This window comes from Gorilla gorilla, chromosome 12 (genome assembly GCF_029281585.2).
Source record: "Gorilla gorilla gorilla isolate KB3781 chromosome 12, NHGRI_mGorGor1-v2.1_pri, whole genome shotgun sequence".
Classification (NCBI taxonomy): domain Eukaryota; kingdom Metazoa; phylum Chordata; class Mammalia; order Primates; family Hominidae; genus Gorilla; species Gorilla gorilla.
In genome coordinates this window covers 38,321,108-38,336,776 of record NC_073236.2, presented here as the reverse complement: position 1 = coordinate 38,336,776, position 15,669 = coordinate 38,321,108, and the positions used below count along the sequence as shown (strand labels likewise).

At 43.0% G+C, this 15,669-nt stretch overlaps 1 protein-coding gene across 1 annotated transcript; it reads right to left on the bottom strand.

Moving 5' to 3' along the window:
* Positions 1–1,491: 1,491 nt before the first annotated feature.
* On the bottom strand, positions 1,492–15,075 carry NMS (neuromedin S). The gene is made up of 10 exons (XM_004031508.4): positions 14,336–15,075; positions 12,048–12,103; positions 11,359–11,409; positions 7,630–7,653; positions 7,483–7,536; positions 5,469–5,543; positions 4,369–4,404; positions 3,733–3,774; positions 2,589–2,623; positions 1,492–1,648 (listed from the first exon to the last, which is right to left on the bottom strand). Exons 1-10 carry the CDS (start codon positions 14,514–14,516, stop codon positions 1,636–1,638), a joined length of 567 nt encoding a protein of 188 aa, XP_004031556.2. The 5' UTR covers positions 14,517–15,075; the 3' UTR covers positions 1,492–1,635.
* Positions 15,076–15,669: the final 594 nt, after the last annotated feature.

Here is a 15,669-nt window from a genome sequence, read left to right as displayed (position 1 = left end):
TATCCCAATCCCATCCCTCAGTCCTCAATAACGACAAGATAGCTAGGCCATGCTAAGCCAATGCCAAAGATGGTGAATTTTAAAAATATGACCTATTATTAAAAAAATCATATACCCAATCCTCCCACCCCCCAAGACTTTCCAATAGGATATGAAAATAACGTGTCAGTGTGAGTGGAAAAAACAGTGTTTCCTCTGCTCTCATACCCAATGCCTGTGGGGTATTCCCCCAAGCAAGCAATCAGTTCTGCAGCAGATGTCAGCTGGTGCCCTCCAATTTAATTCCGACACCATCTACCTGGAGATGGCGTCAGATCCCACAGGTTCAGGGCTCAGTCCCCAAGACTATGCCCCACTTCCAACACCAGCCACAAGCCCCAGGTTATTTTATCTGTGCTTCTGGCCAACAGGCTATGAATTGGGGCTCCCATGACCACCTCCTGAAGTTTGACTAATTTGCTAGAGTGGCTCATAGAACTCAGGGAAACACATTTACTAGTTTATTATAAAAGGTATTACAAAGGATACAGATGAAAAAATACCACCCTCCAGCAATCTCCATGTGTCCAGCCATCTAAAAGCTATCTAAAACCCTGTCCTTTTGGGTTTTTATGGAAGCTTAGGGTTACATAGTGTCCTCCTTAAATAATGAGATTCAGAAAATATGATTAAATACAGAGTTTATTCTATTTGAGCTCAAAGCTTGAGAATAGCCAGCTGGAAATGCCAACTCCAGGCTAATGGAATCAGCATTCTGAAGTGGAAAGGTTTGAGGGTTGTTGATATTGGCAAGGTTTCAGGAAGTTCAATAGGATTTTAACGTTGTCCATACAAGGTTAGTGCATAGTTACAACAACTGGACTGGTTATAGGCTGTGTTCTTTTTCGGGATGGGTATTTAACATCCCACATTGAGGATGTAATAGTCATGGGGTCTTCTGCATCATCTGGTCTGAGTTGAGTGCAAGACAATAAAGGAAGAAGTTAATCTCTAACAAAGGTCAGTAATTAAGAGCTGAGGGGTCTTATCTCTGGTGTCATTCAGTCTTTTTTAGTCATTTTACAGAACAAAAAATAAGGAAGGGAGTTCATCTATAATTGGAGAAGCCAAAGTGGCAGCTGTATGTTACACGACTGAGGCCACACAGTCACATTTCTCTCAAGGCTCAAATCATTTAAAGTTCTAACAGCCTTAAGTTTGAATTGTTTAATTTCACAATAGGCTTGACTGATTAAAACATTGGCCATTGGTGACCAACTGAACTTTCAATGCCTCTTCTCCCTGGAGATTGGGGTTGGGCTGAAAGTCCAAATCCTCTAGTCCTGCCTTGGTCTTCCCGGTGACCAGCCCCATCTCAAAGCCACCTAGGGGCTGCTAGCCTCTGCCAATCATCAGCATACAAAGAAACACTGAACATTTTGAAATTTTCAGGAATTTTAGAACTTGTATGTCAAGAAATATGGACAAAGACCAAATACATATTTCACAGTATCACACAATGCTACTTTATTTTTATAAAGCTAAATATCTAGTGAATATAGAGCAAGAGAAATATCTTTAAATATTGTTCGTGGAAAGAAATTTGATATTTGTTCAACATAATCCCTGGAAGGCCTCATCAGATCCAGCTTTCTTTCACCACTGAATCCTAAAAAAAGAAAAGAAAAATGCACTGCTCAGGTCAAATCATTCTCGGAATCAAGACAAAGCCCATGGGCAGGTTATTATGTAACATATTTTACAATTAGACCTCAGTTTGAAGTGTCATAAATGCCCAGGTTGCTTTCCCCACAATCAGTACTTACAAGATTTGTTTTTGGTCTATCTAATTAGGCCATTAGGTTGGTGTAAGCACTATGGCCTCAGGGAACATCTTTGCTTTGTGTTTGCTGGGTACTGCCATTTCCCAGCAGTGGAACAGCTTTCTTAGACACCTTGGACTGCTGGGACCCTGACTGCTGACCCCTGCGGGCAGCATCCATTGGACAGCAGCCTCATTTCCTTGGGACCACATCCCCATGAGAAACAGAGGAGGCCTGGAGCTGCCCTTGAGCATTCGCTTCATCTTCCACAGGCCTGAAGGCCAAGGAATCGCTCCAGCTTAAAACTCTGGATCTCAGAGCACCATTGGAAGGGGGAAACAGCCTTGCCTGGCCGTACTTAGAAATGATCTCACTGTAGGGAGCCTGGTAGCTTGCAGAACTCCTTGGTGCACCACCCAAGCATGACAGGGTGGTGTTTCCTTATCAAGGGGGCCAGGTGAGAAATCACAGAGGGCCCAGCTGGGCTGCAATGAGCCTGCATCCCCATCACAGTGACAGCTGGAGACCACATGCCTCCGAAGACCTGGGCATGGAAGTGAAGGCTGCAATATTGCCCAGACAGCCTGCATCTGCTAGGCTGGGGTGGGGGTCTCTGTTGTCCTGTGAGCAGGAAAAGGGAAGGGGCAGAGTTCTTGGGGGTTATGAGGGGTCCTCATTTCTTGAACAATGGTCCTCCCCATGGCTGCCTCTCACTCTCTCCAGTCAGACACATAAAATTTGCTTGAAAGAGAAAAACGGTGATGAAGTTGACCTTGGACTACCTACTGGGCCTCATCTTCAATGTTTCTTCCATTCCTGGGCTGAAAAAAAAAGGAGCAACTTATGAATACTGAGACACAACTTTCTGCAGCCTGTGTCTTGATTCAGCTCTTCTCTCTGTTGAACCCTAAGGCCTCATTCTTCTAACTGGGACTTCACTCCCCTCCATGGGAACTCACCTGGGAAGCCCTCGCCCTGTGCTAGCGCTAGTCTGTAGGTCCTCTGGGACAGTGCTCCAGGAACCTCACTGCTCCTAGGACCCCATCACTGTCACCCATCATCCCCACCCTTCAGTCTTTGCTTATGTGGTGGGAGGTTCCACAAACCATCCAACACAGAACTGCCCAGTCTGGAGACATCAAGGAGATGGACTGTTTCTCAAAGCACTTTCTAGGAAACGAGTAGGTCATACAGACCCATGGGAATGAGAGAGTGGTGGGAAGCAGCTCCATGGTCCATATGTTTGGGAAACAAATGATTAAGCCAAGTGACATAGGCTGTGTTCTGCAGGACTTCTTACAGCCTGTGATGGGCCAGTGTGTATTGTGAGACATCACAAATGTCGGGTGCAGTGTTTTCCAATCTTAGCTGACTTTTGCAGAATACTTTTTAGCGCCAGTGATTCACAGAATGCAGTTTCTGGGGGGCATGGATCTAGTCTGATTTGCTCATTTTTTCTGTGCAAATACTGAGAATCTCAAGGGTGGAGCACAGCTAGTGAATGGCTGATCAAAATCTAAAAGATAACTCTTCTGACTCTGTGACCTTTGCAAGAATCTCTGTCACCCAGGAAGGAGTAGAGGATGGTGTCTAAGCTCCTCCTGCCATGTGTTTTTGGGGCCACGAATCCTAGACCTTAATGCTCTAAAACATGGGCTCAGATTCTGGTCTACCTTGTGTCTGTCTGTCAGAAGAACTCCCTTACGCCTACTCTGGTGCTCTCAGCCTCTCTCCTGTTGGACCCTTGCCTTTGCAAGCCTGTAGGAGGAGATTTTTACTTGGAGTGATTCCCAGTGAAGGATGAGAGAGTCCCCACAATTATCCACCAGTTTACCAAGGGGTCCTGGCTCTGCTGTTTGCAGTCACTCCATGATTGGGATGGCTGCAGTGAATCGAGGTTAGAAAGCAAAGGTGAGAAAACATGCTATACCCTGAAAAGGAAAAAGGGTCGTCCCCAGGTCGCAGTGTGATCCTGCAACATATAGAAACACAAGCCATTATGCAACCATATTGCATTACAAGTTCTTCAAAAATGTCTATAGGAACAGTTTTCAAAATGGGTGGTCCCAGACCAGTGGCACAAACAACCTCTGGGAACTTGTAAGAAATACAAACTCTTTGCCCCAATCCAGACCCACTGAATCTTTGGGGGTGGGGCCAAGCAGTCTGAATTTTAGCCAGGTGACTGTGATGCATGGCCACGTTTGAGAACCACCGGTGTTTGGGGTTTGTGCTCTGGCAGTACCTCTATTGGAGTCTGTACAATGGCATGTGGGCCCCTGAGCGAGAGAAAGCAAGGCCTCAGTAGCAGTTGGCTCCAGGGGACTCATCTCTGGGGCTGGAGGTGAAATATGAACAGCCAGAGGCATTGCCCTATGGTTCCTGTCTGCTCCAGGGAAACCTGAACTTAATTGCTCAGCCACAAAAGATTCTCAGGGTCCTTTGGAGATCAGCTCTGCCCAGAACTGGTCTGGAGGGGCTGCAGGGTGGCTGGCTCCAAGGACTTCCCCACCCTTCTCGGGTAGGGCTTTCTTTGGGGGTCGCAGTTTCCAAGGCTCTTGTGTACCTTCTTGGTGAAGTCCACTGCAGCAGTCCCCGAACCCTGCAAGGAAATGAGGCACAGGTTAATTCAACAGGAACCACATCATGACCTTGCAGTTGTCTTGCAGTGATCCTGCCCTCCCTGCCTTGCTTCTAAGGTAGTCAGAAGTCTGGTGCAAAAGAGGAGGTGGAGAGCATGGCAAATGGTGGGATCACCGCCGTGATCTTCTCTAGCAAGCTCCTGCTCAAGAAGGCAAGCTTGTCGTCTTGGCTGAGTTACCATCTGTGTCCAAGTACGTTAAGTTTGCTTGTTCCTCCTAACAGTGCCAACTTCGAAATGGGCACATTGCAAAGCTTAGGAAACTTTTAAAGGATTAGCCATTTTAGCTTCTTCAGCTTGTTCATTGCCTGTGAATCTGGTGTAAGAATGGAATCAGACTGGACCTGGAGGCTTGCGGTTAGCAGGGGGTCGGACAAACTGCTGCTGGTGCCCAGGATGGCCAACCAGTTTTCCAGGTACTTGGGGCCCTGGGATTTTCAGAGCTAAAACTAGGAAAGTCCTGGACAAACTGGGATAGTTGGTCACTCTACCTGGGCAGGGTGTTCAAAATAAATTTTCTCTCTTGCTATTTGTTTATTTTTGCTACCATGAAACAAAACTTTGATTACCATTGAAAAGGTTCAGCTGGTAATTTCTAAATTAAAAAATAAAGATGAAATAAGAAAGCTCTGAGAAATGGACAACAGGCACATAGGGCAATGGGAAGCAGAAGATATCGCCAGGGCGTTTCGTGTCAGGAGAAAGAGACAGGGGAAGTGAAAAAAAAAGAACAAAACCAAGACACAACTTACGGATGAAAGGAGCAGAAGAGGAGAGGGATGGAAGCAGGCTGGGCCATGGGGTCTCTCCCCAGGCCCTTCAAACCACCTCATGGGGTTTCAGAGGAGGAAACTGAGGCCCGGGGAGGTCAAAGGACCAGCAGTTCTGCTCAGTGCTCCCTGCCAAGGTGGAGACTAAGATTTGAGGAGAGAATGACAGCAAGCCCCAAGGTGACAGCATGCTTTTACCACGATTCAATGAACTGTGAGGGGCATAAACTATGGTGGAAGAATAAAAGCACGTACTCGCTGCAGAATTCTCTTCATCCGCCTGTTGGCGAGCTTGGCAGCCAGGTGCATTAGAGGATGCACTGGAGGAAACTGCAACAGAGAGGCGCGGAGAGGGTCAGACAGGGGGACATCCACAGAGGGGTATTTTGAGAGCCCAGGGCTATGCGCATTCCTTTCTACTCACTTCCCTTACAAATGGGTTTAATTTTCAGAGTAAAATCCATTTTTGAGCCAAAGCCTGAAATTTTATGTTTTCAATAAAGAGCCCTTTGCCGTGAGAACAGGTTTCAATTCCAACACAGCCCTTAAAAATATTCCCTTAGGGTAAATCGGACTTTTCTCTGCATTAACCCTCAGCACTCTGTGCTCCTGGAGCGGAGTGCCTTGTCCTAGAAGCAGCTCCACATGCATTCTTTCTCCCTCTCCAGGGGTGAGCTCCTCATCCAAGGGAAAAGGTGGAGGGCAGCCCCCGTAACCCTCCCCAAGCACTTCTGGTTTCCTAATCTTGTCTGTGACTGCCGTGCGTACCCAGGTGTACACACCTATCCTCATCTAGTCCTTGTGAATCCTCCCTGTGTACTTTGGTTTAGAGTAAAATTTGATTTGTGTTACAGTTTTTTTTTTGTTTGTTTTCCATTGTTCTTTCTCCTTTCATGTGCCCTTGTTGGTCTTGATAATATTCTCCTCCTTGGCCAGGTGCAGTGGGAGGCCAAGCAATTTGGGAGGCCAATGTGGGTGGATCACCTGAGGTCAGGAGTTCAAGACCAGCTTGGCCAACATGGTGAAACCCCGTCTTTATTAAAAATATGAAATTAGCCAAGTGTGGTGGCATGTGCTTGTAGTCCCAGCTACTTGGGAGGCTAAGGCAAGAGACCATGGCTTGAAGCCGGGAGGCAGAGATTGCAGTGAGCTGAGATCGTGCCATTGCACTCCAGCCTGGGCAACAAGAGTGAAACTCCGTCAAAAAAACAAACAAACAAAAAAATTCCCCCTCCTTACCTGAGCCCTATTCCTACATCTATAATACTGATTGATTCTTAGGGGAAACATGTTTTTCCTGGTTATTTGCTTTTTTAAGGATCCTCTTAAGACTTGGAGAGCCTTGAACATATAAATAAGAGACTTTCTAGTGGTAGAGTTTTACTTGCTATGACAGGGTACCTGAATTAAAAGTTATATTCTGGCTGGGCATGGTGGCTCACGCCTGTAATCCCAGCACTTTGGGAGGCCAAGGCAGGTGGATCACCTGAGGTCAGGAGTTTTAGACCAGCCTGGCCAACATGGTGAAACCCCATGTCTACTAAAAATACAAACATTAGCCAGGCATGGTGGCGCATGCCTGCAATCCCAGCTACTTGAGAGGCTGAGAGAGGACAATCACTTGAACCCCAGAGGCGGAGGTTGCAGTAAGCTGAGATGGCACCACTGCACTCCAGCCTGGGCGACAGAGCAAGACTCTTCTCAAATATATATATATGTTCTATGGCCTCTCCAATACTCCTCAAATCATACCCCATAGAAATTCACCTACACAAGCTGCTCTCGAGGGTAACTCAAATCTGTAGGAAGAAAGTAAGAGGTGATGGTTACTATTCCCTTTGCACATACACGTGGCGACAGCCACAGAAGATGTTCATCCATGGATCACCACTGGGGGATGGTACCATACACATCACAAAGCACAAACTTAAAAACAGATGGTAAGAAAAAACAATGTAAAGAGAGCACAGTGTTTACCAGGCTCTTCCTTACCTCTGTTTAAGTGCATAATAAAAAGTTATTTCCTACTTATTTTTCCTTTTCAGTAATTTATTCTCTAACTTCTCAGATCAGTTGGCCACCAACCACCCCCAGCCCAGAGGGAGAAAGAGAATCCCTGCAGCACCAGGGAAAAGCCCCTGGGAAGCTACTACCCAGAGGATGTCCAGAGCCCCCAGCTTTTCTACTTGTCTGCACATATTAAGAAAGGACGGACGACACGCAGAGGAGAGCCACTTTTACAGACAGATGATTATGATAAAATACTGACCCCAGTTTTAACTGGATGTGTTGCCTCCTGAGTTCTGGAGTAGTGAAACAAAAACTAAATAAGAAAAGAAAGTGATATTAATATTGAGTGTCACTTGCTCTAAACATGGAAGCTGCATGCACTTGTACAGGGCTGGGTGGTACTCACCCTTTTGTATATGTCTTGATTATCCTGGAAAGAGAATTGTGAGGGTAAGTTAGATGAAATTTTACAGGGGCAGGTAATGGATAACGTTTTCTATATAAGGTACACCATGGACCTTAGTGGATTTACCTGAATATTATGATAAATTGGCAATCTAAAAAGAAATTATTATGCAAATTTAATGAGTCTATAGTTGATGCAGGATCTTACAATAAGGAAAATTGCCAGCAATACATCATCATGTGAAAATATAATCTCATTTCATCTTTTCAATTTGCAGGGCGTGGGGAGGAGAGACCTACTCTCTGATGCATAGAAGCAAATAACCATCTGACTACAGGTGGAATAAACTAACTATCACAGTTTTTAATTTGCCGCAGAGTGTATCCTAGCATTCAGTTTTTATAGTTCATATTGGCCAAGCTTCTTTTTCTCCAAAAGCTTTCTACATGAATATTTGCTATCCTTGCAGAAAGTCCAATTTTCCATTTCTAAATCCTTGCCAGTGCACACACCTCAGCCCTGGCTTGCGTAGATGATGGCTGCATGTGCGCTTATCTGACTCAAGGAGATGCCGGGAAGAAGACTTCTTACAAAACCGTAGCGTAAGTGTTCATGTCCGTGTTTTATAAAGTCACAAGAGATGATTACTGTGAACAATCATTTAAATATTCTGATCTGGTTAGTACTGATCATTCACATCTCACTCGTGCTTAAAGATTTTTGAATCTGCTGAAACCTCAATCAAGACAAAAATTAAAGTTGTTAATAATACTTTAATAATAATTGTGAATACAATTACATCTTTCTGCAAACTTTGTGGAGAATTTCTTCAGTGGAAGAGAGCAATACCTATGCATCCTCTCTCTCTCTCTCTCTACCATGTACATATGTGTGGATGCACAAACATGAGCACACACACACAGACACACACTATAATCCACCAACATTACCAGTAGTGGAGGCTCTGTGGCAATTAACTCTATTTCCTTATAATCACCATTTTTAACCAGCAGAAAGTACTTGCTATTTTTACATCTCCTGGTCTTCTTGTCAGCATCTGTTCACAACAGTGTGTGTGTGTGTTTATGGACACTTATTGGGCAAACAATTGTTTTTTGTACCACATTCATCAGCTATATACTGTTATGTTTACTTTTCAGGTCAAAAATTGATGAGGAATGTGAAGATGCTTTTCCTGGTGCTAATTACCCTGCTCAATGTTTCATATGCCCCTTACTTTACTTTTTTCTTTTCTTTTTTTTTTTTTTTTGGAGACAGGGTCTCGCTCCATCACCCAGGCTGGAGTGCAGTGGTACAATATTGGCTCACTGCAGCCTCCACCTCCCAGGTTCAAGTGATTCTCCTGCCTCAGCCTCCCGAGTAGCTGGGATTACAGGCCTGCACCACCACGCCTGGCTAACTTTTGTATTTTTAGTAGAGATGGGCTTTACCATGTTGCCCAAGCTGGTCTCGAACTCCTGACCTCAAGTGATCTGCCCGTCTCAGCCTCCCAAAGTTCTGGGATTACAGGTGTGAGCCACCACACCCGGCCTACTTTTTTCTTTTTAGAGAAAAAATTATTTCAAAGTTTACTGATCTATGTTGTTTATTATTCATTTTCCCAACTAGTATACAAATGCCATGAGAGCAGGTGCTCAGTTTGTTTTACTACCCCATCCCTAGCACCTTGCCCGTGGCATGCTGTCAATAAATATATGCTTTGAATGAGTGAATGGTAGAGCCCTGTTCACAAGAACTTATTGCAGTTTTCCCAGTTGAAATGTCTTCTAATCCCATGTGGTGACCAGAAACACGAAACATGAAGAGTTTTGTGGATGTCATCATTTGCAGAATGTGACTGCTTTCTGAATTGTCTTGATTTAAAGGTCTCCTAGAGTCACAGACTTGGCCTATTCTGGAAACCAGAACAGGAGTGAACTTAGAGCTCCAGCAACACATCCAGACTTTGGGCAGTTGAGGAAACCAAAGCCCCAAGAGACGAAGTGACATGCCAAAAGTCACATTTCAGGGAAGCAACAAGCCAGGAAGAGCCAGTTTCTCTATTAATGCCTTTAAATATCGGCAGTTTTGTTCACTGAGTGACCCCTTGCTCTTCTGCAGTTGGAAACAATGAATGGGATAGACTTGGAAAAATGGAGAAGGTGGAAGGAAATTCATTCCTAGTGGGCCCTTGCTCTTGGGGATCCTCATAACCCAATTTAATACTGCAGGTTGAGCATGGGACAGCCACACTACTTCCACTGCCTCTGCTGGTGCAGAGGACACCCCCAGTCTTCACCTGAGGGATAGGGAAATCCCTTTTGTGCAACATGTGGAGGAAGTAACAAAGGGATGAAGAACTCTGAGTTTTCAGCCCGAATTTTTGCTCCAGGTCCAAGGCTGTAAAGATTATTCCTGAAAATGAGAGCTAACAATTGCCTTCAAACATATGCATAGTAAACCAAAAATAAGAAGAAATGGGCCTGATATATTCATGAAATTTGAGAAACTGATGTTTGAGTCTTGAAGAATGAGAATTAGTTGCATTAACAGGCAATGGCAACAACTAGCACTTAAGTGCTGTCATTTGCCACGTTCTGGATGCTGTTGAAAGCACTTCACAAATATGAAGCATTTAATCCTTACAACAGCATTCTGGGATAGTATGACAATTACCCCTATACTACAGATGACAAAACTGAGGCACAGAGCAACTAAGAAACTACCAAGTTTAAATAGAGCTGGATTTTGAAACCAGGTATTTTTGTTTTAGAGTCTGGATTGTTAACTGCAGCCTGTAAAGGAGGCAAAGTCATTTCTGACTAAGGAAAAGATTGTGCAAGGACGTCAAGGGCCTGGTGCATTTGGGGGATACTGATAGATTCACTGATAGATTCAGTGTGGCTGGAGCATAGTGTGCTGTGGGTTGGGGGAGGTGAGGGATAACGAGATGTGGCTCAAGGTGAAAATATGGAGGCTATCCTAGGCATCATGGGCTATCCTACCACCCTTTTGTACTTTCAAGTAAATCAACTTACTTTGTATCCATTGAAATATTTGTGTGGTTACTACAGTTACTGTAAAGTTTTTTGTTTTCATTTTGGTGAGATAGAGTCTTGCTCTGTCACCCAGGCTGGAGTGTGGTGGCATGATCTCGGCTCACTGCAACCTCCGCCTCCCGGGTTCAAGCAATTCTCCTGAGTAGCTGGGATTACAGGTATGCGCCATCTTGCCCGGCTAATTTTTGTAGTTTTAGTAGAGACAGGGTTTCACCTTGTTGGCCAGGCTGGACTCAAGCTCCTGGCCTCAAGTGATCTGCCCAGCTCGGCCTCCCAAAGTGCTGGGATTACAGGTGTGAGCCACCAGGCCCAACTAGTTACTGTAAAGTCTTTTAAATGATAACTATTGTTTTGGAGAACTGCTATATCATGGTATATCAATTTGTAATATGCAATATATCATAACATATAATTAGCTTAACTATACATGATTATAATAATTGTAAGAATACACAGGAACTACCCATATTTTATAGTAATTTATATTGAAGATACTTAAGATATTTAACATATTTATATTTAAGATATTTGCTTGACTTTTTCTAAAATTATATTCTTGAACACACATATGCATGCACATACATACAGCATTCTCCTGTAGGTAGCAAAAGACTGTGTTTGTTGCATATATATATATTTTATATATATTATATATATACACTTTTTTTACCTTAGATTGGCGAGAAAGAGGTGCCCACTGACTCAGACAATATGCCAGCTGCTAAAAAATAAAATGAAGAAAACAAATCAAAGGGATGAGGGGGATGAAGAGAGAGATTGATTAATGGGTAATCAAATACAATTAGATAGAAGGAACAAGGCCTGGTGTTTGATAATTCGGTAGAGCGACTATAGTATAAACCATAATCTGTGGGATATCTCAAAATAGCTAATAGAGAATAATTCGAAAGCTCCCAGCATAAAGAAAATGTAACTATTTAAGGTAAATGTTTAATATCCATCGATATTCCATTTCCCCCAACTTGGTTGTAACACACTATATGAAAGTATCAGAATATCACAGGTACCCTGAAAGTATGTACATCTATTATGCATTTAAAATTTAGACAATGAATCAAAGATAAGCTTAAATTCTTCAGTCAGCAGAATTTTATTACAACAGATTTAAAATTCTAAAATTGTCCTATTTCTGAACCTCACATTATCTTCTCACACAGTGGCAGTGAATTTCAACACAACCCTCAGGATGCCTTAAATGAGGCCATGAAAAATGGCAACAGTGAGTTTCTGCTGCAGCCAAAAATCTGATCTCAAAATAGTTTTAAGTGAACATTACACACATGATGTATTCAAGGTCCAGACTAAATAAAAATCTCACATTACTGAATAATTGGGTACCTCAAGCTGCACAATATCCAAGCCGTCTGGAGGATCAGCTAAAGGTTGAGGAAATCCTATTGTGAGAAATCATAAAATTATTAATTAGAGAAAAGAGGTCACAGCATTTACTTCAAAGTCTTTACCATGAAAAACAGACATTCTATTAAAATAATAAACCACCAAAGAACCATTCAAAAGAGGTCAGTGGGAAAGTAAGATCTGATCTGATGTTGTTAAAAGGATTTACAAAGAAAATACACTTCTACTTGCCACTAGCAAATCTGAGATTTATACGAAGATTAATTTAAAATAGCATGGTTGTTAATTTACCGTGAGTGTTCAGTACAACTATTAGCAAGTCAGCAAAGAGGAGGAAAAAAATTCCAAGGTAACAACTTAGTTTGTATTTTGATAGAGTTCATGAGGATGGCATCTCAGAAAATGGTGTCAACAAAGGATGGACATCAGAATCACCTTTGAACTTTGAAGACGCATGGATACCCGTCTCTCTGCTGCTACAGACTCTCTAGGGATGGGCTCTGGGGAAGGCTGCTGGCATGCAGCTGGACCCTGTCAACCTTTTGTCTAACTTCAATGAACTCCTCTTCTCATTTGCCTGTGATACAACACTTGGTGGGATAGCTATAGTGCAGTCGAAAGAATCAATTGGATAGGTCAAAACTAACAAGATGAAATTAGATGGATAAATATAAAACCTGGCACTTAGATTTTTAATGTGTGGAACAGGGAATGTATGGCTCAAGAGCAGTTTATGTTTAAAAACAAGACAAAAGAAAATTGTGTGGTATTTTGTTCCCTGCGTTCTCTCTGAGCCAAGATAAAGCAAAGGCAATGTTATGTTATATTCAAATAACAGTGCCTAAACCTTAAAAGGTAATAGCCTGACTTGAAATGATAAGATATGAGGTAAAGGCACTGAGCATAGTTTTCTCTGGAAACAGGAAAATTAGGAAGTATATGTTAACTGCTTTCAACTATTTTGAGAACTTCAATAAGTAAGAGATATTAGTCTTATCCTGTGTTTCCCCCAAATAACAGAATAAAGACTGATGGTTAGAAAGTTACATGTGATCACACTTAAGCTTAGCCTAAAGAAGTTTTTGATGATTGGAATAATTCAATAATGCAAAGTAATGCAAACCAATCCTATAAGGATTTATGGAGAGGTTCTTTGCTAATAAAACGTAAAGACTTACCCTCAGGGAACATAAAGTCAAATAGGAAAAAATAGGGAGGTGAGTATAAACATATAGAAAGATACATAAAAGGTAATAACATATTTACAAAAATGTAATATAAACAGGACTCTACTGGAGCAAAGAGGCAGAACCTGGCTGTCATAGCTGGCAGTGAGTTGGGGTCATTGAAGTAGTTAAATAGAATCAGGAAGCTACAGAAGGGATCCCTGCACCCTGTGAGAGGTTAAACCAGATGACCTTCATGGTCCTTTGCAAGGCCCAGTTTTGTGATTACATTGTAGGACATGACAAACAAACATACTGTTTGAAATATGTTTTCTCTGTCAATATATTACCAAAGATTTTCTACTCCCCTAAGTCAAAATTCTAATGGAAAAATGTAAAATGGTATGTGTTTCCAACCGTAGTTGTTCTGCCACCGCCCACTTCCCTGCATCCTATGAAGATGGTGGTAACAGATTCCAACCACAGACCCTCACTCCACCCCTGTTCCCTAGAAGCTAGTTCTCAGAGTTGGTGAGGCGATGCCCGCGCCCGGTCAGCACCTCGGACAGCTCACTGGCCCCGGGAGGGAGCGGCTTCCGGTACACTCTGGAACCCTGCTTCTCTAAAACCCAATGGAAAGGCTTGGGAAAGATTCCTTTTTCCAGTGTGCGCTCCTCCCGCGCCCGTCTCGAACTGCCCATCAATTTCCACTCTCTGGGGGCTGTAAGCTCAGTTTTACCAACTCTGTCCTCGTCTCTTCAGAATCCAGGGAGCAGAAATGGCTACAAGTGAGATCTTCCCCTAACTCACACCAGGAAGTGCCTCTCCCTTCAGTTTTAGCGACACATGTTCAGGACATCCCTAGGACAGGAGCAGCTTAAAGACAGTCCCACAGGGAAAAGTCTCCTTTGGTAAAAGGCTGCAGCATCTCGCTCTGTTGATCCTCTCCTAAAGGTTCGAACAAATTGCAGCCAGAAATCAAGAAGGTCTGGCGGGGGAGAATAAAGCTTGACTCCCTCCAGAACTGCCCTGGGGGATCAAGGTCTGTCTCAGACATCCTCAGAGTTTAGGCCAGATGGAGTCTGAGGAAGCTCCCCTTACCTGAGGAGGGAATCTGTAGCGTGCAGAAGCAGTAGATGGCCAAGATGAGAGGGAACTGGGGACGAAGGTGTTTCATTGTGAGAGTCTGGTTTCTCCTCGCTGGCCACAGACAGGTGCTGCTAGGACAGGAGCCGCGCATTTCCCCAAGGTCCACAGGCAGAGGCAACCCTCTGTCCTGCATCTGATCAGCCCAGCGAAGAAAGTGCCTTTATTGGCAGCGCCCCGGAGCCCACTGGCTGATCACCAATCAGCTTTGCACAGGAGGACCTCGGCTTTCTCATAAATGTCATGCTGAGCCCTTATTTGTAGAATAATATCTTTCTGGAGTAGGCATTGTCGAGAGCCATCTTTTACAACCCAGCAATGAAAATAAAAGGTGGAGAGTCCTGATTGTTATTCTATAATGATCTGAGAAATACTTCTGAATCAAGAATGGCTTTTTCTCTTTTTAATAAAAGAGATAAAATAAAAAAAAGGACACAAATCTATAAATTACTGCTTGATAAAGTCTTGTTTCCTACGAAGCTATTTATTTTCCACCTCTAACAAAGGATGTTGTGTTATCTTGGTGCATTTAAGAAGGACAAAATTTGGAGCCTTGGGTATAATATTTGTAAAAATCTAAAGTTCAGTTGGGGCTCTGTTTGTTTTTTAGATCATGGCTGGAAATTAGCCTCTTTAAGGTCTTTCCAGATTCATTTTAAGGAACAAGTTAAATATTTCCAATTGTCACTATTCAGGAAAACATGACAATGTTTAATAATAATAAATAACTTCATCTACTGAGCTTCTACATGTTGGGATCTGTTTTAGGCATTTCACATAGGTTATTTCATGTAATTCTCACAGAAAATCTATTAGGAATGTGTTATTACCCTAATTTTATGAATGAGGAAACAGAGGCTAGGAAAGATGAAGAAACTTGTCCAAGATCATCCAGCTATCAAGGATCAGAGAAGAAATTTGGACTCAAAGGTACCTGAGCCCAGTCATTTCTGTAAGAATATGGAATTTTAATTGATAAGTAATTTTTTAAACATGCTTCCTTGGGATTAGACATCAGATAGAAGAAGAAAGACTGAAGTCTTCTATTTCTTGCAAAAAGGGCAACATACATACTATACATGAAACAAATATCTTTTGTTTTTTTCATTATGCATATCTTCATTTTTTTTTTCTTTTTGAGACGGAGTCTCAATCTGTCACTCCGACTAGATTGCAGTGGCGCGATCTTGGCTCACTGCAACTTCTGCCTCCTGAGTTCAAGCGATTCTCCTGCCTCAGCCTCCTGAGTAGCGGGGATTACAGGCGCCCACGACCACACCCAGCTAATT